This window comes from Strigops habroptila, chromosome 9, assembly GCF_004027225.2.
Source record: "Strigops habroptila isolate Jane chromosome 9, bStrHab1.2.pri, whole genome shotgun sequence".
Classification (NCBI taxonomy): domain Eukaryota; kingdom Metazoa; phylum Chordata; class Aves; order Psittaciformes; family Psittacidae; genus Strigops; species Strigops habroptila.
In genome coordinates, this window is record NC_044285.2 from 351,962 (window position 1) to 371,050 (window position 19,089).

The 19,089-nt window shown below is 63.2% G+C and overlaps 4 protein-coding genes across 6 annotated transcripts; 1 reads left to right on the forward strand and 3 right to left on the reverse strand.

Annotated features, from left to right (window-relative positions):
* Positions 1-30: 30 nt before the first annotated feature.
* Positions 31-2,746, reverse strand: HDDC3 (HD domain containing 3). Of its 2 annotated transcripts, XM_030497862.1 has the most exons (6): positions 2,277-2,746; positions 1,775-1,855; positions 1,278-1,701; positions 743-798; positions 428-668; positions 31-240 (listed from the first exon to the last, which is right to left on the reverse strand). In XM_030497862.1, the coding sequence occupies exons 3-6, from the start codon at positions 1,672-1,674 to the stop codon at positions 47-49; spliced, it is 888 nt and encodes a 295-aa protein (XP_030353722.1). In that variant the 5' UTR covers positions 1,675-1,701; positions 1,775-1,855; positions 2,277-2,746; the 3' UTR covers positions 31-46. The 2 variants fall into 2 exon arrangements, with proteins under 2 accessions (XP_030353722.1, XP_030353721.1); XM_030497861.1 differs by lacking the exon at positions 2,277-2,746 and having other exon boundaries at positions 1,775-2,065.
* A 1,919-nt stretch (positions 2,747-4,665) lies between these two features.
* On the reverse strand, positions 4,666-11,491 carry TTLL6 (tubulin tyrosine ligase like 6). 2 transcript variants are annotated; one of them, XM_030497849.1, is made up of 10 exons: positions 11,413-11,491; positions 10,781-10,911; positions 9,346-9,502; positions 8,950-9,243; positions 7,900-7,985; positions 7,539-7,764; positions 6,948-7,132; positions 5,888-6,157; positions 5,286-5,469; positions 4,666-4,989 (listed from the first exon to the last, which is right to left on the reverse strand). In XM_030497849.1, the coding sequence occupies exons 1-10, from the start codon at positions 11,431-11,433 to the stop codon at positions 4,678-4,680; spliced, it is 1,866 nt and encodes a 621-aa protein (XP_030353709.1). In that variant the 5' UTR covers positions 11,434-11,491; the 3' UTR covers positions 4,666-4,677. The 2 variants fall into 2 exon arrangements, with proteins under 2 accessions (XP_030353709.1, XP_030353710.1); XM_030497850.1 differs by lacking the exon at positions 4,666-4,989 and having other exon boundaries at positions 5,326-5,469; positions 5,888-5,925; positions 6,006-6,157.
* Positions 11,167-14,554, reverse strand: GDPGP1 (GDP-D-glucose phosphorylase 1). The gene has a single exon (XM_030497860.1). The coding sequence runs from the start codon at positions 14,519-14,521 to the stop codon at positions 13,442-13,444; it is 1,080 nt and encodes a 359-aa protein (XP_030353720.1). The 5' UTR covers positions 14,522-14,554; the 3' UTR covers positions 11,167-13,441.
* On the forward strand, positions 13,647-17,567 carry CIB1 (calcium and integrin binding 1). The gene is made up of 7 exons (XM_030497863.1): positions 13,647-14,670; positions 14,766-14,800; positions 15,300-15,402; positions 15,713-15,866; positions 16,090-16,208; positions 16,288-16,376; positions 16,612-17,567. Exons 1-7 carry the CDS (start codon positions 14,620-14,622, stop codon positions 16,631-16,633), a joined length of 573 nt encoding a protein of 190 aa, XP_030353723.1. The 5' UTR covers positions 13,647-14,619; the 3' UTR covers positions 16,634-17,567.
* Positions 17,568-19,089: the final 1,522 nt, after the last annotated feature.

Below are 19,089 nucleotides of genomic sequence, written 5' to 3' on the forward strand. Positions count from 1 at the left end.
CGGCGCCGCGGCAACGCAGGAGGCGGGACATCAGCTCTGCGCACGTTTATTGGCTGTCGCGCCCCGCACGGCCCCCGGTGCCCGGTGCCGGTCCCGGTGCCGGCTCCAGCGCCGGCCCCGCCCCGCGCTCCCCCCAGAGCCGCTCCAGCGCCGCCTCCAGCGCGGGGCTCGTCCCGCGCAGCCCGGACACCACCTGCGCCGCCCACCGGAAGTACTCCTGCACGCGCTCCGGCGACCACCCTGCGGGCACACGCGGGGACGGCGTCACGAGCCGCGCAGCGCCGCCGGGTCCCGCTCCGCCGGCACCGGACACACCCCCCCCCGAGCCGCCCGCTTGGACCGGGGACCCGTCCGTCCCTCGGCGGGGAGCGGAACAGCCCCCGCCGCAGCGGGGCAGCCCCGGGGAGCGGGCCCGGTGCTCCCGTACCTGCCGGGGGGCAGCGGGCGATGTCCCGCAGGTTGTGCAGCTTGTCGGCCAGCTGCAGCAGCTTAGCGCGGGGGCTGCGGCCCGGCGCCCGCTCCACCTGCAGCCGCTTGCGCTCGGCCCGCGGCAGCTCCTTATCGTCTGTCACCTCCCGCACCAGGCCCGTCACGGCGCTGCCGAACCGCGCCTCCAGCTCCGCGAACGTGGTGTCCGTGTCCTCCACCGTGTCGTGCAGCAGAGCGGCCTGCGGGGGGACGGGCGGATCGGGATGGGGCCGACCCCGCGGCGGGGGACACGGGAGGGGGAACCGGGCATCACCTGCAGCAGCTCGATGTCGGTCACGCCGGCCTCGCAGGCCAGGATCCGAGCGACGGCTGCGGGGCAGAGCAGGGTGATGGGGGGCGTGGGGCAGCGAAGAGGACCCGGAGACTGGGCTGGGGCTTGAGGGGCGCTGCGGGTGAGCAGGAAGGTCCTGGGCTGGGCAGGCGGGGGGGCTATGGGGACAGGGACCACAGGGACAAACCAGGGGCAGGGGAAAGCCGTAGGAACGAGTGGGGAGCTGTAGGGACAAAGCAGGGATGAAAACGTGGGGCCGTGAGGACAAGGGGGGTCGTGGGGACGGAGGGGGCCGCGGGGACAAGGGGGAGATGTGGGGGCTGCAGGGACGGGGCACAGGGACAAGGAAGGAGGGGTGGACAAGAGGGCAAGGCAGTGGCAGAGTGTGGGGGAAGCCCCCGCGGCGCTGACCCCCAAAACCACCCCGTGTTCAGCCGCGGGGGCTCCGCCCCGGCCGGGGGCGCGCCCCGGTGCTCTGCAGGGCCCAGGGCAGGGGAGTCGCGGGGGGTCTCCGCACCGATGGGGTGGTTGATGAAGGGGGTGCCCTCGGGGTCCTTCCGCCGCTGCTCTCGGTGCTTCTGGGCCGCAAATTCCGCCGCGTCCAGCAGCCGCGCCGCGTCGGAGTCCATGGCCGGGGCGGTGGAACGGGCGCGGGGGGAGGCGGGGCCCCCGCGGCCGCTCACAGCCCGCCGGGCCCCGGCCCGCCCCACGGCACCCGGTACAGCAGCGTGCCGTCGGGGGCGCGCACCTCGTGGCCGGTTTCCGGGCCCGGTGCCGATCCCGGGGCGGCGTTCAGTGCCTTCCGGTCCTGCCGCAGGCGGCGGTGCGGCGGGGGGCAGCCCCGGCTCCGCAGCACCCGCCGCACCACGTCGGGGCTGACACCGAAGCCCCGGGCTAGGCGCTCCAGCGGCCATTCCTCGGGCAGCTCCTGCCGCAGGAACCTGCGGGCACGAGCACGGTTAGCGGGGCGCCGGTCACCGGGGAGCGGTCACCGGGCCCGGCCCCGCCGCTCACCGCATCTGCTCCATGGCCGACCACGTCAGGGTGCGCTCGGGGGCTCCGCGCTCCTTGCCCAGATCCCGCCGCCGCCGCGGCCTGACAAGAGAGTTGAGAGCGCCCCGGCCCCGCCGCCCCGGTCCCGCCGCCCCGCACCTCTCGGCCTCCTCCATTGCGGGGTCCGGCGGCTCCGGCCCCCCCCGCCACGCCGCCGCCGCCCGCCGCGGGGTTCCGGTGAGCAGCGCGGCCGCTCGCAGCCCGCGCCGCAGCAGCGCCGCCATGGCCGGGAACCGGAGCACGGGAACCGGGCGGGGCACGGCGCCGGGGGCGGAGCGGGGGCCGGCGGGATGGCCGGACCGGCCGCCCCGTTGGTTACGGGCACGGTGCGAGCCCGCAGTGGGGTGTCGGTGCTGCCCGTGGCGTGCGGCAGGACCCGAGCCGTGGCCCAGGCTCCAGCCGTGGAGGGGAGACAACCAGCCCCGTCCGCCAGCCGAGCGCGGGGTCCCCTCTGCCCCGTTACCTGTGCTTTTCACTCTGCGAACGAGCGAAGGTCGGGCGCGGTGCGAGGCCGGGGAGACGGGCAGCTCCGGGATGGCAGCACAGCCGAAGACGTCATTGCCTGTGTCCCTGCCGGTGCTGGCCGGGGACCCCGGGTGCCAGCCGCCTGCGCTGAGGGACAGCCTGCCAGCTTCACCTGGAACAGCACAGGCAGAGGTGGGGTGCAGGCAGGCGGCCCCCTGCCCTCCCTCATGGTGCTTGGCCCTGGTGCACGGCAGCCCAGGCCGTGCAGGGCTGGGGGAAGGTGGTGGGAGCTTCTCATGCTCCCCCGTCCCAGCACATAAACCCTTGGTCCTGAGAAACCACCACTTGCTTCCCTGCCCCTGCAAGTGGGACACTGCCAGCCGCGGGCAGGGACTCCCAGTGGTCACCAGTTCCCAGAGAAGAGCTCAGTGTCCCCTTGCAGGGCCCGAGCACCCCAGGGGCTCTGAGCTCCATCCAGCCCACCCGCTCCTCCCACCCTGGCAAGCGCAGGAGCATCCACAGCATCTGCCCGTGGCCCCGGCTCCCTCATTGGAGCCTCCGCGGTGCAGACACGCAGAGCTGGAGGAAGGTGGCGCGTACTCACAGGCTTCAGCCTTGCTTCTGGCAGCGGGGAGCTGCTGGCGTCCCTCCTGCCGCGCCTCGGGCTCGGTGCGGGGCCGGGTGGCGGCTGCCGCCGATGCTGCCCGGCCCCGCAGCCAGCCCCTGTTGGGTGCCCGGAGGCTCTGCCGCGCCGTGTAGGGGATCCTCTTGCCTCGAAGCAAGAGGGCGGGTGCGAAGCCCGAGCCCAGGCTGGGCGGCAGCTGCACCTCAGCCCTGGGGCTGTGCGTGTGCTGCTGTCCCAGAGGCCGGAGCGGGTGTCCCAGGAGCGAGAAGGGGACGAGCGTCGCGAAGGCCCCCAGCGCATCCCGGTGACACTGCGGCTGGAAGGAAGGAAAGCGGCCGCGCTTACTCCGGAGAGACGGGAAGGAGACGTCTTCTCTGGTCACCCACAGGCACTCGCCAAAGCAGCGCCTCGCGTGCTGTCCCCAGGCACGTCACCATCACCGTCCCAGACTCAAATCACGCCTGCAGCAGCGCCGAGGCTCCCGGTCCCTGCCCGTGACTGGCCAGAGCTGGAGCGGGCTGGGAAGACTTGGGATGAAGGACCTGACCCACCCCCAGATAATCCTTCTCTGCTAAAAAACTACCCAGGTTTTAGGCAGCGTTTGGGTTTCGGGTTCCATTCTGCTCCATCTGGTAGAGGAAATACAGCTGCCCCAGTTCTTACAGATCAAATCCCATCTTAGGCTTCTTTTGTAAGTTAAACAGACTCTTTCCAATCCCCTGGAAGAACCTGGAAGACTCCTAGGTTCTGAATAATTTCTGCAGCTCTGGTGCTCTGAGTGTGTCGGCAGCCTCCTGAGTGCCACGCTTCCAGCCAGGAGGAGGAGGAGGCGGCCCTGCTGGAAGCAGATGGTGCTGCTGCAATGGGCAATGGACCATGCGAGGTTTTTCATTAGTTGCAGCTCCAGAACCAGCCCTTCCCAACACAGCAGGTGACAGTCACAATCAGTGCCCCAGAACAGCCCCTGGAGCCTAATGGAGCCCACAGATGACCTGTGGGTTTGGGACTTCCTCCTGCTCAGGTTTCAGACTGGCAGCTGGATTTGGGAATCATGCGATAGCCAAGACTCACTATGAGACAGCCACGGAGATCTCCTTTAGAATCCCACACTGGTTTGTGCTGGAAGGGACCTTAAAGCTCATCCAGCTCCAACCCCTGCCAGGGGCAGGGACACCTTCCACTAGAGCAGGTTGCTCCAAGCCCCTGTGTCCAACCTGGCCTTGAACACTGCCAGGGATGGGGCAGCCACAGCTTCTCTGGGCAACCTGTGCCAGCACCTCAGCACCCTCACAGGGAAGAGCTTCTGCCTCAGAGCTCATCTCAATCTCCCCTCTGGCAGGTTAAAGCCATTCCCCTTGGCCTGTCCCTACAGGCCCTTGTCCAAAGCCCCTCTCCAGGTTTCCTGGAGCCCCTTTAGGCACTGGAGCTGCTCTAAGGTCTCCCCTTCAGGAGTCTTCTCTTCTCCAGGCTGCCCCAGCCCAGCTCTCTCAGCCTGGCTCCAGAGCAGAGCTGCTCCAGCCCTCGCAGCAGCTCCGTGGCCTCCTCTGGACTTGCTCCAGCAGCTCCATGTCCCTCACACTTAGCTGTGTGCAGGACACAGCAGTGTCCAAAAGGCAGTATTGTTGCAGTCTGTTCTTTGGAACACCAGGATCTTCTGGGGAAGAGTGCTCAGGGACTCCCTGTAGTGATGGGAACACCTCCAGCACACCCATTTGAAAAGGGACAGAGTCAGTAACTGCACAGAACCCCACGGACCCAGACACTGTGTTGGATCTCATTTAACTGAGCCAGGGATGCTCGATGCCTGCCATCCATCCCCACCATCCTCCTGGGAATGGCTGTCTCCTGTGCTGGCCATGCAGGAGGGATCTGGGTGATCTTCAGTTACCTGGCTCTTGCAGTGAGCGGGGCAGGACCTCTGCATGTCGGCTGGTGTCTCAGTTGCGGGGAGCAGGCGGGAGAGCTGCTCTATGATGCCCAGGCTTCGGATAAGGTTCTCGCGCTGCAGCAGAGCATTTACTCTTTTCTTCTCCTCATTTTCCACAATATCCTGGGGTTGCATGGAGTCAACCTGCATGTGCTGAGCCTTGGGAATGGAAGAGCTGAGTTACAGTGAAGGTGAAGCAATGCACAGGAGAGACAAAGGCATTGGATGCTCTGAGCCCTGAGGAGAGGTACAGACTTGGGGCATGGTGGGATGAAAATCCCCATGGGAGCCACTACAGGGGCTACCTCCCAGCACAAGCTGTCAACTCTCCACACTGCATGAGGAGGACGTTGTGCTTCTGCTCCATGGGAGACACTCACGGCCTCATGCTGTTCCCAGCGCCACGTTGCTGCCTTTGGGAGCCCCATGGACCACCACAGACAAAAGGAAGGTACCTTCCTATCCCATATCCTGCTGCTTCTGGAGGTGAGGCGGGCTGAAGGAGCTGTGCTGGTACTGCGGGTCCGGGGTTTGTCCCCTGCTGACTCTCCATGCAGCTCTTCCTTCCTCTCCGTTTTCTTCTTCATGGTAGCAGCTTCAAACTTTTCCTTTTTCAGGCGAATTTCCTCCAGTTGCTGCCTGCCAGAGAAGAGTCAGTAATCTTAGTGGTTCAGTAAGAGCCATAACAGCAAGAGGCTCTTTATGAAGCCTTCAATTGGGGACATTTTCCTGCAGTCAGGAGTTCTGTAGTGAATAGACCATAATAGGTGCCAAGAAATGGGCCAGGAGACGCTCACTGCTGTAAGAAATGCCCTTGAATTGGGCTGTGCCCACCAGAAGGGTGAAGGACCCTCGTGACACGGTGCCTCCAGAGTCCAAAAGTCAATGGAATATTGCATTTGGCTCTCAAGGGAAGTCGCTCTGCTGTGGTGACACAGCTCGTGCAGTGCCCTTCCCTTCCAGCTCTCAGCAGCTCGCTCACATCTGTGGAGCAGCAGAGCTGCCCCCAAGACGGGAAGGGGAGCAGGCGGGCTCCGTGCCACCCGTGCGGGCGTACCTGGCGCACTCCTCCCGCGCTTTGGACGATGCTGTTTCCTGGAAGAGGGAGCCGCTCTGCTTGAAGAACAGCTCGTAGCGCTCGGTGCCGTGGGCCGGGTAGATGCGCCGGTACCCACCGAGGTGCGCGTCCTCGTACTGCTGCGCCTGGCACAGCCAGGCCTCCTGGCTGCTCTGCAGCTCCTCGCGCCTGCCAAGGGACACGGCACCGCCCGGGCACTCGCTGCCTGCGGGACTGGGCCCGTGTGAGCATCTTCCCCCGCTTGGGAGCCTGTTTCATGTGCAGGGAACCAGCAGAACCCGCTCTTTGCTGTCCTCTACCCAGCGAGTGCTAGTGGAGCACTTCCAGCTCTCTCCCCTGCTGCCCAGGCTCCCCCCCTGCCCCTCAGCCTCTTCACCCACCAACCCAGCGACAAGAGCTCTGTTAAAGCTGACCCCGCCACCCCGCACGCTGCTGGGGCTTTCCTTGCCCACAGGGAGCTTGGGGCAGCAGATGCTGCAGGGGCAGCAGGGCACAGGGCTAAGACATGCTCAGAGTCTCCAGCTCGCAGCTACCTCAGGTCTCCCAACTGAAACGGGAGTTGGAGGGAGTTCCTGCCTCCCCCTGTGCGGCAGGAAAAGCCCAGGCAGCAGGTTCATCTACCACAGCCTCGTGAAAGGGCATGCAGACAGAGAAAAGGGGGGAAACCCTCAGCCCTGGGAAAGGAGCCCTGTCTGGGGAAGGGCCCCGTGTGCTCTTGGTCCTTCAGGCAGTGATGTGATCCATGCTGCGAGCGTCACAGGGGGTGCTGGCACTGCCCATTGGCACTGAACAATGGGCCAAGCAGTGGGGATGACCCTGTACAGTGCCCAGAGCACCCGGTGTCTCTGATCTAGCACCCAGAGAGGAGCCCTGGCTCTTCCTTGCCCGCTGCAGAGGGCTTGGGAGATCTCAGAGTGTCTACAGTGCCACGGGCTCTGGGAGCTTTAACTTGGAGGCAGCCAGCCTTGGTTTCATCCTGCTCTGCCATGGCCCATCTTTTCTCACCAGGGGCCTGCAGAACTGTGGGCAAGAGCAATACCTGGATACACGGGAAGTCTGATGAGACTGGAGGAGCCGTTCTTTTACCCGCTGCTTGTCTTCCTCCAGCACCTTCCTTTTGTTACAGGCATTCACATTTATCAGGTTGATGGTATCACAGAGAAGAGCATCCTTCACCTCCTGGTCTAGGCGAGAGTCCGTGCTGAAGCTGGGAGAGTGGTTCACCTGCCAAAGCAAGCAGCTCATCTCAGCTGGCAGCTCCCAGCTCCAGCCAGCCCCTCCACACACCTCCCATGGGTGTTCTTCCCTCTGGCAGCAACAGAGCTGCCATCTGTACGGCAGGTTGTTCAGATCCCACACCCCGTGGGACTACATTTGGGATGCTACATGGGTCTAAATTCAGGATGCTGTTACAGGTCAAGGAGTCCTGAAGTCCAGGAAACTCCCTGCTGGGAGAGAGGGTGTACAGTGAAGGGGCTCTTAGATCCCGCTTAGCTCACAGCAGTTACTTGGCTACTGGCCTTTGTAGCCCGTTTAGTTTTGTGAATGAGGTGGCCCTTTTTACTCAGACAAATCCGGTTCATCCCACCCCTGCCCCAGCCCAGCTCCCACAGCAGAGGCTCCTCCTCACCTCCAGCAGCCACGGCTTCAACTTTCTGTCCAGCAAAATATCAAACCCCAGTATCTCAAAGCAGGCACAGCCAGAGGTATGGTTCGGGAAGCAGCTTTGGTAATTGTGCTTCAAAACAGGGTGAGCTGAAATAAGAGTCTTTATGATAATATCTTCCACGTCTTCCCAGAGCTTTGTTGTGTTGTAGCTGTTTTCCGTCATCCAGGCATTCAGGGTGGACAGTTTCCTGTGGGGAGGACAGGAGATGGTAAGAGTTGACCTGCGGTACCACGTTTGCTCCAAGGAAGACGGAGGTAAAGGAGTGTCCCAAATGCAGCTTTCCTGCAGGATGTGGCAGGGTGGAACCTGGACGTGACAATACCTCTTACTGCCCATGGTGTCATGCTGGATGAAGTTCTCGTTACGCTTGTTGATAGCATAATTGGTCAAGTGCATGCAGATATCATCCTGGGAGAGGAACCGCAAGAGACTTTCGTTCACTCTGAACCACAGCACGTCAGTAGGAACAGCCTGGGGGCACTCGCCAAGCACCACTTCTCACGCTCTGTGTGGTGATGCCCTCCCTGGCAGGAGTCAGAGCCAAGAGAGCTCTGCCCCCTCTGCTCCTCTGTCCTTGTCCCTCAGCCCCACAGGCACCATCACAGCCGCGGCCCCGCTGCTGAACAGGGACTCTTGGGGCAGAAGCTGCAGCACGTCTCTGCAGGTTCTTTGTTCCCCTAGAGCAAGAGACTTGCCGGGACGTGCATGTGCCGGGGCGAGGGAGCATGTGCACATGCAGCTCTGGGACAAGCAGGCAGGCAGCCCGTGACTGTGCACAGCTATCCAACACCACAGTCCTCCTCCTGCTGGGATTTTATGGGTTACACACCCCTGGAGATGGGCATGGCTACAGCCTGCACCTTGCTGTGCCAGTTCCCCTCCCCTCTCTCCTAGGCTGTTCCAGTACCACCAGATAATCCCCAGGCCCCTGTTTTCCACCCAAAGCCCAGGCAGATGGGGAATGGTGCAGGCTCGAGGATGCTCATAAAGGCAAGAGGTAGTAGGAGCATTGCCCAGACACCGTGGGGCCTCTGTCCTTGCAGGTTTTCAACACCTGACTGGGTGAACCCCCAAGAAACCAGAAATGAATTTATTGTTGACCCAGTTTTGAGCAGGAGGTTTGGACGTGAAACCTCCCAAGGTTCCTTCCAAATAAAACAACTCCAAGATTCTGTGATAATGACAGTAAACAGCCCAAGCTTGGGGCCTGGGAGCAGATCTGCTTCAGCCACCTGAAATATCTCATGTGAGGAAGAGTAGGTACAGGGTGGGGAGAACAGGGAAGAAGAAAGCTGGGTCCCGTGGAACCCACCAGTCCCTGCCTTTCCAAGGTCTGCAGTGCCCCTAGGACACACTGGGGACTAATACTTACAGATGCTGTGTGAGTTCTTTGGGAACTTCCCTTTTTTACCAGTTTTCTGCTGCTGGGATCAATGTACCTCATGGTGGCAAACCGGACCAGCCCCTCGTTGTAGGCAAAAATCCTCAGCGGGTCACAGGACGTGACCAGCACGTAGATGCGCATGTCAAATTTAAAGCCATCAATGAGGAAAGGCTGCGAGAGGAAAGGCAGGAGCACGTGTGGGATGAAGCGGTGTTGCCAGGCTGGCTGCTCCTCGGCAGCTCGGCAGCAGGAGAAAGGGCAGCGCCAGGTTTCACTGTGCCTCTGCCCCGGGGGGAAACAGGGATGAGGGAGGGCAGAGGACACAAGGAGGTTGCAGGATGCAGGAAGAGTTGAGGGGGCTGCATTTCGAGACTATCCCATTACCTTAGAGACGTACTGCTGACAGATCATGTGCTCCCCATGCTTGATGTCCTCGGGGTTATGGGTAATGAAGATCCCCTTCCCTTGGCAGCCGCTCTCTGGCTTGCAGATGAACGCTCGCTTTTTCCTCACACATCCATAGGCCCGGAAGTCTCCGTAGCTGTGCAAGGAAGGGGCAGCTGTGACCGGCTGCAACCACCAGCCTCTGAACTCTGGTGACACTTGGGTGCTCAGACTATGGTGCTGCAGGCTGGTACCGAGCCAACTCCCGCAGCAGAGGGATAGCACACCTATTCCTGACCTGCACGAGCTGGTCCGTGCGTGACCTGACACAGCTCTCCTGGTTCCACCAGTTACTTGTGCACATCTCCCCCTCTGCCGGGAGGGTCGGAGGAAGCGGTGGCCGCTGTGCAAGCAGGAGCCAGGAAGATTTTAGCTCTGCCGACACAGAGAGAGCCAGAATGCTCTAACCAGAGCTGGGTGCACCCGTCATGTTACGTGGCTCATCTTCAGAGCAGCTCCAGTGGGAGCACGGGGCTTTGAGGGGTCGAGCCCACAGGTCAATTGGCTATTTTGCTGTAGGTGGAGAAACACCACCTCTCTAGTGGGCACCACAACTGGGGAAAGAGAGAGATAAACAGGGCAAACCCCCAGACAGTCCCAAGAGCAATCCAAGTCCAGGAAACGCAGCCTGGAAAGATGAGAGAATTCGGTCTGTCTTCTCCAGACATGGGCATGCTGAGAGGACACAGCAAGTGCCTTCCTGGACACCACACACCGTTAGCACAACGCAGCCAAACACTGATCTCCAAAGCTGATATTTCAGCAAAGGTGCTTTAGGATGAGTACTAAAATTGCTCTACCCATGAGGAGAGCTCAGCTACAGAGGGGTGATGGGAGCCCCGCCCTGGGGGCTGCAGGAAATGGTAAGAATAAAACCTGTCTAAGAACGGGAGCCTCGTCTCCTTACAGTCACCAGAACTTGGGTGCTCTTTGTTCTCTTTCAGCTGCAGCTGTCATTGCTTGCCTATACATGGCCAGAGAAGCCCAGCCTCTGCCCCAAAGCCCAGTGATTCGGTGATGGTTTATATCTACCCGTGTGTGTATCAGCATCAGCCCTCTCCCCTATCCCCACCACTGCAGAGGGTGGTGGAGCTGCAGGAGCTGTGAAGATGGTCATCACTGCCAGTGGGGTGGAAGCGCCTCATGCACTGTCCCGTGCCCTTCCTGGGCTAATTCCAATAGGAATTAAAGATGTGCCAAAGGAGAAACGTGTCTCAACACCCCCTTCAGTGCCAGGGGAGGTTATGAATGCCTGGACCAAGACATGGGAGTGCAGTGAGGCCTGATCCCAGCCCCGGCTGCGCAGCGAAGAGGGAGGTTCCCACCTCCCAGTTCCATGCCCCTGCTCTCAGCTGCACTACGGTGCGTCACTCACTCTGCTGGCAGGCACCAAGTGCGAGGGAATATCTTGTACTCCTTGGGGAAGAGCTTGAGCATGCGGTTGAGGTTCCGAGCCAGCAAGTCCTTACGGCAGATCTCGATCATGCCTGGGAAGTGGTTGATTTTCTGGAAGAGGCGCAGACAAAACCCAGGATCAGCACAGGAAGAGCAGGGATCCTCCTGGAGGCCAAGGAAAGCTGGTGTGTGGAAAACCAGTGGCAGCACAGGGAGATGGGCTGCGGGTGCCTTGACCCACTGCTGAGGGAGAAGGTTACGCTGCAACCGCTTTATCTGAGCTTCACCAGTGTGATTTATCTGCTCCCTCCATCTCAGCCCTGAAGCTCTCCCACCCTCGAACATCACAGCTTCAGGAAGGAGCCGTTTGTCATCATAACCATTTATTTCATGCTACATTAAAGGGGCTGGCAACTTTCCAGTTCACACCACTAACTGCCTGAGCGCTGCTGATGGCACCGTACCAGAGGCACAACGGCAGTAAAGGCTTGTGAATGTCCGGAACCAGCGCAGAGAAGGGGGCCCAGGCGCTGGTGTGGGCACTGTTCCATTAACAGCCCCCATCTCACCCTCCTTCCTGGGCAATTCCTGCCTTTCCATGGGGGCAGTTACCTGAAAGCGCTTCATTTCCATGACACGCTCCAAGGAGACCGAGTTGTCCGTCCAATACACTGTCCACTCCTCATTTTCTCCCACCTCTCTCAGCCCGCAGCACCGTGCTGCCCGCCGCACTGTACCAAAGCAAGCAGGTGACAAGGGCCGGGCAGACGATCTAAGTACCAGAGTCTGTTAAATCCCCACGGGAACCAGGGCTAGAGTGTGGAGCCAACCTCTGCAGCTGCAGTTCCCCTCTGAGATGCAGGGCACCGGCGGGACCCTTGGGAGGTGTCCAGGACACAAGTGTTACCTGCCGAAACCCAGCCCAGCCCCTGGCTGCAGGTGCATGGGGAGCCATCAGCCCTCTAAGCCCATGTGCTCGGGGTCCCTCCTGAACTACAGCAGGCTTGAATCCACCATGGGTCTGACACCACATGGGCAGACACGAGCCTTCTGAAGGCATGAGTTTGGTCTTTGAAATCAAAAGCAAACCAGCAGCAGAACACACAAGCCCTGCAGCAGAAGGTCTGTGTTAGCCCCAGTGCTGAATCGGGCCTCTCGCGGGGCTGGGGAGTTGATGAAGGTCGCTGCACGCCAGGAACCGTTGTGAAATGGTTCTGGTTCCTGCCAACCACCTCCTGCTGCGGGTCCCATCTGCCTCCCGCCACCAAACTGCCCCAGCATGGACCCAGGTGAAACGTGCAGCGCCTGTCCTGCTGCTTAAAAAACTCTGTTCCTCATGCTGTGACCTTCAACAAAGTGGTCACACAGTGAGAACAGTCATTAGCAAACCGGCTAATAACAGGCTCCTGGCATTTGATGGATGTTAAGATAGAGCTTGTGGCAGTGAAGAGGAGCAGGGCAGGAGGGGACCAGCTCCTTGTAGCATGTCACTGGAAGCAGATAGCACAGGGAGAAGCTCCAGGAACCGATCCTGCCTGTTCCATCACTGGCTTTATGTTTAACGGAAGCACAGGTACTGGTCTTGCATTGTAACTGCCCCTAACTAAACCCTTGTCACTGGAATAATCTCTCCAGGGAAGTGGTGACTCCCCAGCACTGGATGCTGTTAAGATTGGGCTGGACAGGGTGCTGGGAGATCCAGTCTGGGTCATGCTGTGCCTGGAAAGGTTGGACCAGATGGTCCTTGAGGTCCCTTCAACCTGGGAATTCTGGGATTCCATGATTCCTTGTCACCAATTTTAGTAGATTTACGGCAAAAGCAGGGCACCTCGGTCCAGGGGGTGCAACACCCCACATCTCACACGGGCCCAGGTCACTTGCAACCGATGAATATTTAAACCAAAGCGAGTGTGGGGTGAGGATTCGGCACCAGCCCTTCTCCCTCGCTGTCGGTGGCACCCAAGGGACGTCCTGCAGCGCCCCGGACTTACCGCTCTCGTACCTGCAGGTGGTCAGGTTGATGGCTGGAACACTGCAATTGAGAGACCACAGAAGAGCTGCTCAGTGAGGAACCGCGGCGCCGCCCCGGGCCCCGGCGGGACGGACGTTCGCGCATCACACACGCACAGAGCCCGGGCTAACGGCCGCGGGGCTGACGGGAAACGTGACCGGAGCCAGCGCGGCAAAGAGGGTCCTAACCACGGGACCGCCCTCGGGCGCGGCAGGGTCGGGATTACCGGGACGGTTTCAGGGGAAGAGCGTTTATTGCGGTTCGGAAGGTCCCCGGAGGCGGCCCCGGGGGGTGTGCAGGCAGGCCGGGGCTCCGGGGCAGCGCCGCCCCACGGTAACGGCAGACACACAGGCCGGCGCCCGCCCTCCCGCCGCACTCGCCTGCGCTTCCTCCGCCTCCGCCGCCGCTCGGGGTCGGGGATGCCGGGGGCCGAGCCCCGCCCGCCCGGGGGCGCTGCCGGGGCCGCGCTCTGCCCCCCGCCGCCGGGCTCCATCGCGCCCGCTGCCGGCGGCCGCCCCGTTGCCATGGCGACAGCGTCGCGACGCCCCCTCCCCGAAGCGTAGAGACGCGGGGCGCCGCCGGGCAGAGCGCCCCCGCGGCCGTTGGCGCGCAGTCCTCCGCCGGCGCCGGTCAGCCCTGCAGGAGCCGCGCCAGATCCCGGCCGAGGCTCAGCAGCTCGGGCTCCGGCAGCAGGTGCTGGCGGATGGCGCCCAGCGCCTCCTGCTCGGTGATGCGCTGGAAGAGCGGCGCAGCGGGCAGCGGCAGGTACCCCGCCAGCTCGCACAGCGCCACCTCCAGGCCCGCGCCCGCCGCGCCGCCGAAGCTGGGCCGCCGCGCCCACAGCAGCACCCGCAGCCCGCGCCCGGCCCCGCCGCCCTCCGGCGCCTCGCCCCGCGTCGCGAAGATGTTGCAGGCCAGGCCCGCGGCCGCCAGGTGCTCCGCGGCCCGGCACGCGTCTCGGCACAGCGCCGGCAGCGCCGCGGGACCCGCCGCGTAGAAGAGGAAGGCGGGCGCGGGGACGGCGCGCAGGAGGCTGAGGCCGCGGCAGAGCGGCTCGGCCGGCGCCGTCTCCACCAGCAGCGGCCGTGGCAGGTAGAAGCCGTGGAGGTGCAGGTGGTTCACGGAGGCGCGGCCGCCCAGCCCGTTGAAGCCCACGCGGAAGCCCGGGTGCGCGCTGAGGAACGCGGCCTCCAGCGCCCCGTGCAGCGCCGGCGCCGTGAGCGCCTGCGGCAGCCGCCGCGCCGGCTCCGGCAGCAGCAGGACGTGGCCGCGCTCCAGCGGGCTGGCGTTGATGGCCACCAGCAGCGGGTCGCGGGCGGCGGGGCCGGCCCCGCGCAGCCGGAGCAGCACCTCGCCGCGCCGCAGCCGCGTGAAGTTGAAGGCTCGGGGGTCGAAGGGCTGCCGGAGGCTCTGCACCAGCTGCGGCGGCCGGCGCTCGGTGCTGCGCTGGACGTTGAGCTGGGCCACCAGGCGCATGGGGCCGGGCAGGACGCGAGTGGGCAGCGGCCCCAGCTGGTACCGAAAGAAGCCGCGCTCCATCCTGTCGGTCCAGCTGTCCAGCAGCGCCCGGTCGAAGCGGGACAGCGCGGAGTCCGGTTCGGCCTCCCAGCCGGCTGCCTGCACGACGAAGTCCTCCTCCCCGTACACAAACTCCTCGGGGCCCGGTTCGTCCGGTTCCCCGGGGCCCTGCTCCTCGTCCGCCGCCGCCATCGCCGCCGGTGCGCGGGGGCGGGGCTTGAGGCCACGGGGCAGGGCTTTGCCACGGGAGCGGCAGAGTGACGTGCGCGGCGGAAGCGGTGCGGGCAGCCATGGGGGGCTCGGCCAGCTTGCTGCCGCGGGAGGCGCTGGGCGAGTACCAGGTACGGACACCGGCACCGGGCGCGGGCTCTGCCGTGGCGGACGGTGCCCCGGGGCCGAGCCCCCGGCCCGGCGCTAACCCGCGCTCTCCCCGCAGGAGCTGACGTTCCTGAGCAAGCAGGAGATCCTGCTGTGAGTAACTACCGCGGGGCGGGGAGCGGGGCCAGCGCTGCGGGACCGAGGGGCTCGTCTCTGCCGCGGGGCTGCCCGCCCGACGAGCGGCCACTCGAGGCCCCGCGGGAGCCGGGAGGAGCCGGGCCCCGGCTGGGCCTTTCCCCGCCAGCCCGGCTTCATGGGGCAAAGGTCTGTCTGGTGCCACCCTGCAGAGCGGGGCGCTGGCCGTGCCCTGCCGGGAAACTGCTCTTCCCTCCTGGAAGTCCTGGTTGGGCAGGCACCAGGGCCGGCCCCTCGCCCCGCTACCGGCCTTTGAGGTGCCAGGAGCTGGCGTGGCGACGTGGCTGCTACAGGACCACCCTGGCCGGATCCTGCCCATGCCGCTCTGCAGCGCTGGCAGGGGCTGTGGGAAACGGGCTGTCAGCCGCTGCGCAGCGCTGGGAACTGCTGCCCGCGCTGCCCGTGCCCAGAGGGCTGCCTCCTGCCACAGAGCGGCTCTTGTTCTTGCCTCTTCAAGTGCCTACAAGAGGTTCAGTGAACTGTTGCCAAAGGAGGAGAGGGAAAATGCCTGCTCCGCGCGCGTTCCCAAGAGCCGCATCCTGACGCTGCCGGAGCTGCGGGTACGGTGCTGGGCAGGCAGCGGGACGCGCCGCTGTGTCCTGGGGCTGGGTGGGTTTGGGTAGGGCCCTGTTTACTCGCCACGGTGCCGGGCGCTGCCCTGGGTGTGCTGCTCCAGCAGCCACGGGGAAGCTGTTCACTTGCTGTGCCAACACCCAGCTTCCTCGTCCCACCACGCCATGGAGGAGCCCGGAGATCCCTGCTGCGCGGGGCTGCTCCTGGGAGGCACAGTGGGGTTGGCACCAGCCTGTGGCCGGTGTCTGCCACGGTGGAACCAGCCCAGCCGTGCTCTGAGCCGTACCCGTGCTGCAGGCAAACCCCTTCCAGCACCGGATCTGCCACGTGTTCTCCACCTCGGATGATGGGGACGACAGCATGTCTTTTGAAGACTTCCTCGATATGCTGAGCGTCTTCAGCGACTCCGCTACCTCGGACATCAAATCTCACTACGCCTTCCGCATCTTTGGTGAGGCTGGGGACGGGCGCTGGGTCCTGGGATCCACACACTTCATGATAGGGGGGTCAGGGATGAATCCCAGAGGGCTTTAGGAACTCCTGTGGGAGCTGCTGGTTTGGTGCGATGCTGTGCACCAAGAGGTGCAGCATGTCCTGAGGCAGCCAGCCCCTTTCCTCACGGCTCTCTGGGGTCGCTGTGGCCCTGCCAAAACATAACTTCCCTCTCCCTAAAGACTTTGATGACGATGGGACTCTGGACAGAAAGGACCTGGAGAAGCTTGTGAACTGTCTGACGGGACAAGGGGAGGAGTCCCGGCTGAGCACTGCGGAGATGGAGCAGCTCATCCAAAACGTGAGGACCATGAGGCTGGAACCCACTGCATGGTCCCAGCCACACAGAGGTCACCACTCACCTTTCCCTCTCCTTTCAGATCCTGGAGGAGTCTGACATCGACAAGGATGGCACCATCAACCTCTCCGAGTTCCAGCACGTCGTCTCCCGCTCCCCGGACTTTGCCAGGTACAGTGCCTGCAACAGCACAGCTTGTCCTGGGGGTTCACCTGCCCCCATCGCTGTGCTGGCGCTGGGGCAGAGCTCTTGGTGGCTGCAGGACAACGCCACCCTGTAGAGGTCTCCCATAGCAGCAGAGCTGCATCCCATGCAGGGTAATGCTGCGTCCCATAGCACTGGGTACTCACAAACCATTTGCATGTGCCCCAGGGAAGAGGTGCAGAACCTGTCGTGTCTCTTGCAGCTCCTTCAAGATCGTCCTGTGAGCGCCCTGTGGTTCTCCAGCAGAACTGCTCCTCCTGCTCTTGCAGCTCCTCGTGGTCTCAGACGTTTCCTCTTCCAGCGGCAGCACCCAGAGGCCCCCCCGGCTCCTCACCTGCCCCGCAGTGCCGCACAGTGCCTTAGGCAGGATGCCCTCCTGCTCCCGTTCAAAGGTGGCTCTGGAAGGTGCTGCCTTCCCGGCAGCCCCTCTGCTCTCCCAGGATCGCATTTTAATTCCTTATGCAAACCAAGGGCAGCTCTGGTGGGGTGCTGCTGGCTGGGGCCCCCTCTCTGCTCTCAGTACCAATTCGTGCCTTCAGCAGCAGGCAGGGAGCTGCCTCTCCTCACCAAGCCCCTGCCCGGGGACATGGATCCGTTTCTCCAAGCAATAACCCACACGTGGATCCGTTTCTCCAAGCAATAACCCACACGTGGATCCGTTTCTCCAAGCAATAACCCACACGTGGATCCGTTTCTCCAAGCAATAACCCACACGTGGATCCATTTCTCCAAGCAATAACCCACACGTGGATCCGTTTCTCCAAGCGATAACCCACACGTGGATCCGTTTCTCCAAGCGATAACCCACACGTGGATCCGTTTCTCCAAGCGATAACCCACACGTGGATCCGTTTCTCCAAGCGATAACCCACACGTGGATCCGTTTCTCCAAGCGATAACCCACACGTGGATCCGTTTCTCCAAGCGATAACCCACACGTGGATCCGTTTCTCCAAGCAATAACTCACTGCTCTGAGCAGTGACCCAAGGGGCACTGTGGATGTGCTGTCCTGGCAGCAGGGCTGTCCCCTCATGGCTGCACAGGGCGCTGACCATGCTTGGGGCCTGCTCCCTTTTCCCCCCCCTTTCCCTCCCTGCCCCGGCCTCTTCCTCCCTCTGCGCTGCTGGACACAAATAAAGGGCTCTGGTTTCAGGCTCTGCTCTGTGCCGCCTTTGTCTGGCTGCAGGGGCTGCGCCGAAGCGCTGCAGGACGGGTGCCATGTGGGGTGCTGGGGACGCAGCCTCCTGCCAGGCCCCTCTGCCCGCGCCAGCTCCAGGGGACAGGTCCCATGTCCTGCCTGGTGACAGCCCTTTCCGCAGGCCACCTCCCTCCTCAGGCCCAGGGGTTGTTCTCAGCAGCACAAAGAACCAGGCTCTGTGGCAGGAGGCACAAAGGGAAATCCAGGGCAGGCGAGCAGCCACCTTTGCTGCGGGCAGCGCCGGGGCCTTTGTGTCTGTTCATCCATCAGCTTGACCTGGCCTGCTGCCAGCCACAGGCAATGGTCCTGCCTGCGCTTCCAGACCCCTGCCTGCACTTCCAACCCCCCTGCCTGCGCTTCCTGTGCTTCCAACAGTTCACTGTCATGGTCCTGTCTTTCCTGAGAGTGAAGAATCATAGAACCACAGAGCAGTTTGGTTTGAAGGGACCTTAAAGCTCATCCAGCTCCAACCCCCTGCCACGGGCAGGGACACCTTCCACTAGAGCAGGTTGCTCCAAGCCCCTGTGTCCAACCTGGCCTTGAACACTGCCAGGGATGGGGCAGCCACAGCTTCTCTGGGCACCCTGTGCCAGCGCCTCAGCACCCTCACAGGGAAGAGCTTCTGCCTCAGAGCTCATCTCAGTCTCCCCTCTGGCGGGTTAAAGCCATTCCCCTTGGCCTGTCCCTACAGGCCCTTGTCCAAAGCCCCTCTCCAGGTTTCCTGGAGCCCCTTTAGGCCCTGGAGCTGCTCTAAGGTCTCCCCTTCAGGAGCCTTCTCTTCTCCAGGCTGCCCCAGCCCAGCTCTCTCAGCCTGGCTCCAGAGCAGAGCTGCTCCAGCCTTCGCAGCAGCTCCGGGGCCTCCTCTGGACTCGCTCCAACAGCTCCACATCCCTCTTGTGCTGTTACCCCAGAGCTGGATCAGGACTGCAGGTTTGGAGCTGGTGTCTGTGCTTGGGTCTGTCTCACCGGTGCAGTGGCTCATGGCTGCCTCACGGCACCAGCGCAGCCGTTTCTCACGCGCCGGCTCCTCGCTCCCGGGGGTGCCGGCCCTTCCAGCTCGGTGCCCGCGGTGCTGATGGTATCTGCAGCCCTGGGGGCCGTGTCTGCTGGCACCGCACCAGCCAACGCCTCCGGTGGCTTTTTTGATGTCCCAGAACAGGCTGGGCAGGAAGCCAGGTGCACTGGTCCAGCCGGGAGCCGGCAGCGCCGGGCCCTGGAGGGGTTCCTGCCTCCACACGCTGCTCCCCCAGCCCCGTGCTTGTGCTGCCCCGGCACGAGGGTGTGTGAGGGCTCATGAGTGCTGCCACACCGCTGTCTCAGCCATCAGCCCTCATGGAGCCAAATCCACTGGCAAAGCGGCGGGGGTCTGCCTGCAACCATGCAGATGGGGAAAGGGCACCCTGGTCCTGTGTAAGGGGCTGCCACAGCCACGCTCCTGCCGCAGGCTGCCCCACTCCCAGCACCATGGCACCCACTGTGGT

Coding starts and splice junctions, on each gene's coding strand:
- TTLL6 (XM_030497849.1), bottom strand. CDS start 11,433: ATGGAAATGAAGCGCTTTCAG. Junction 7,986..8,949: donor AAAGAACTCACACAGCATCT/GTAAGTATTAGT, acceptor TTCCTCTCCCAG/GATGATATCTGCATGCACTT. Junction 6,158..6,947: donor CAGACTTCCCGTGTATCCAG/GTATTGCTCTTG, acceptor CACATGAAACAG/GCTCCCAAGCGGGGGAAGAT.
- CIB1 (XM_030497863.1), top strand. CDS start 14,620: ATGGGGGGCTCGGCCAGCTTGCTGCCGCGGGAGGCGCTGGGCGAGTAC. Junction 14,801..15,299: donor AGCAAGCAGGAGATCCTGCT/GTGAGTAACTAC, acceptor TGCCTCTTCAAG/TGCCTACAAGAGGTTCAGTG. Junction 16,209..16,287: donor TGGAGCAGCTCATCCAAAAC/GTGAGGACCATG, acceptor CTCTCCTTTCAG/ATCCTGGAGGAGTCTGACAT.
- GDPGP1 (XM_030497860.1), bottom strand. CDS start 14,521: ATGGCGGCGGCGGACGAGGAGCAGGGCCCCGGGGAACCGGACGAACCG.
- HDDC3 (XM_030497862.1), bottom strand. CDS start 1,674: ATGGCCGCTGGAGCGCCTAGCCCGGGGCTTCGGTGTCAGCCCCGACGT. Junction 799..1,277: donor CTTCATCAACCACCCCATCG/GTGCGGAGACCC, acceptor TCTGCCCCGCAG/CCGTCGCTCGGATCCTGGCC. Junction 241..427: donor CGCCCGCTGCCCCCCGGCAG/GTACGGGAGCAC, acceptor GTGTGCCCGCAG/GGTGGTCGCCGGAGCGCGTG.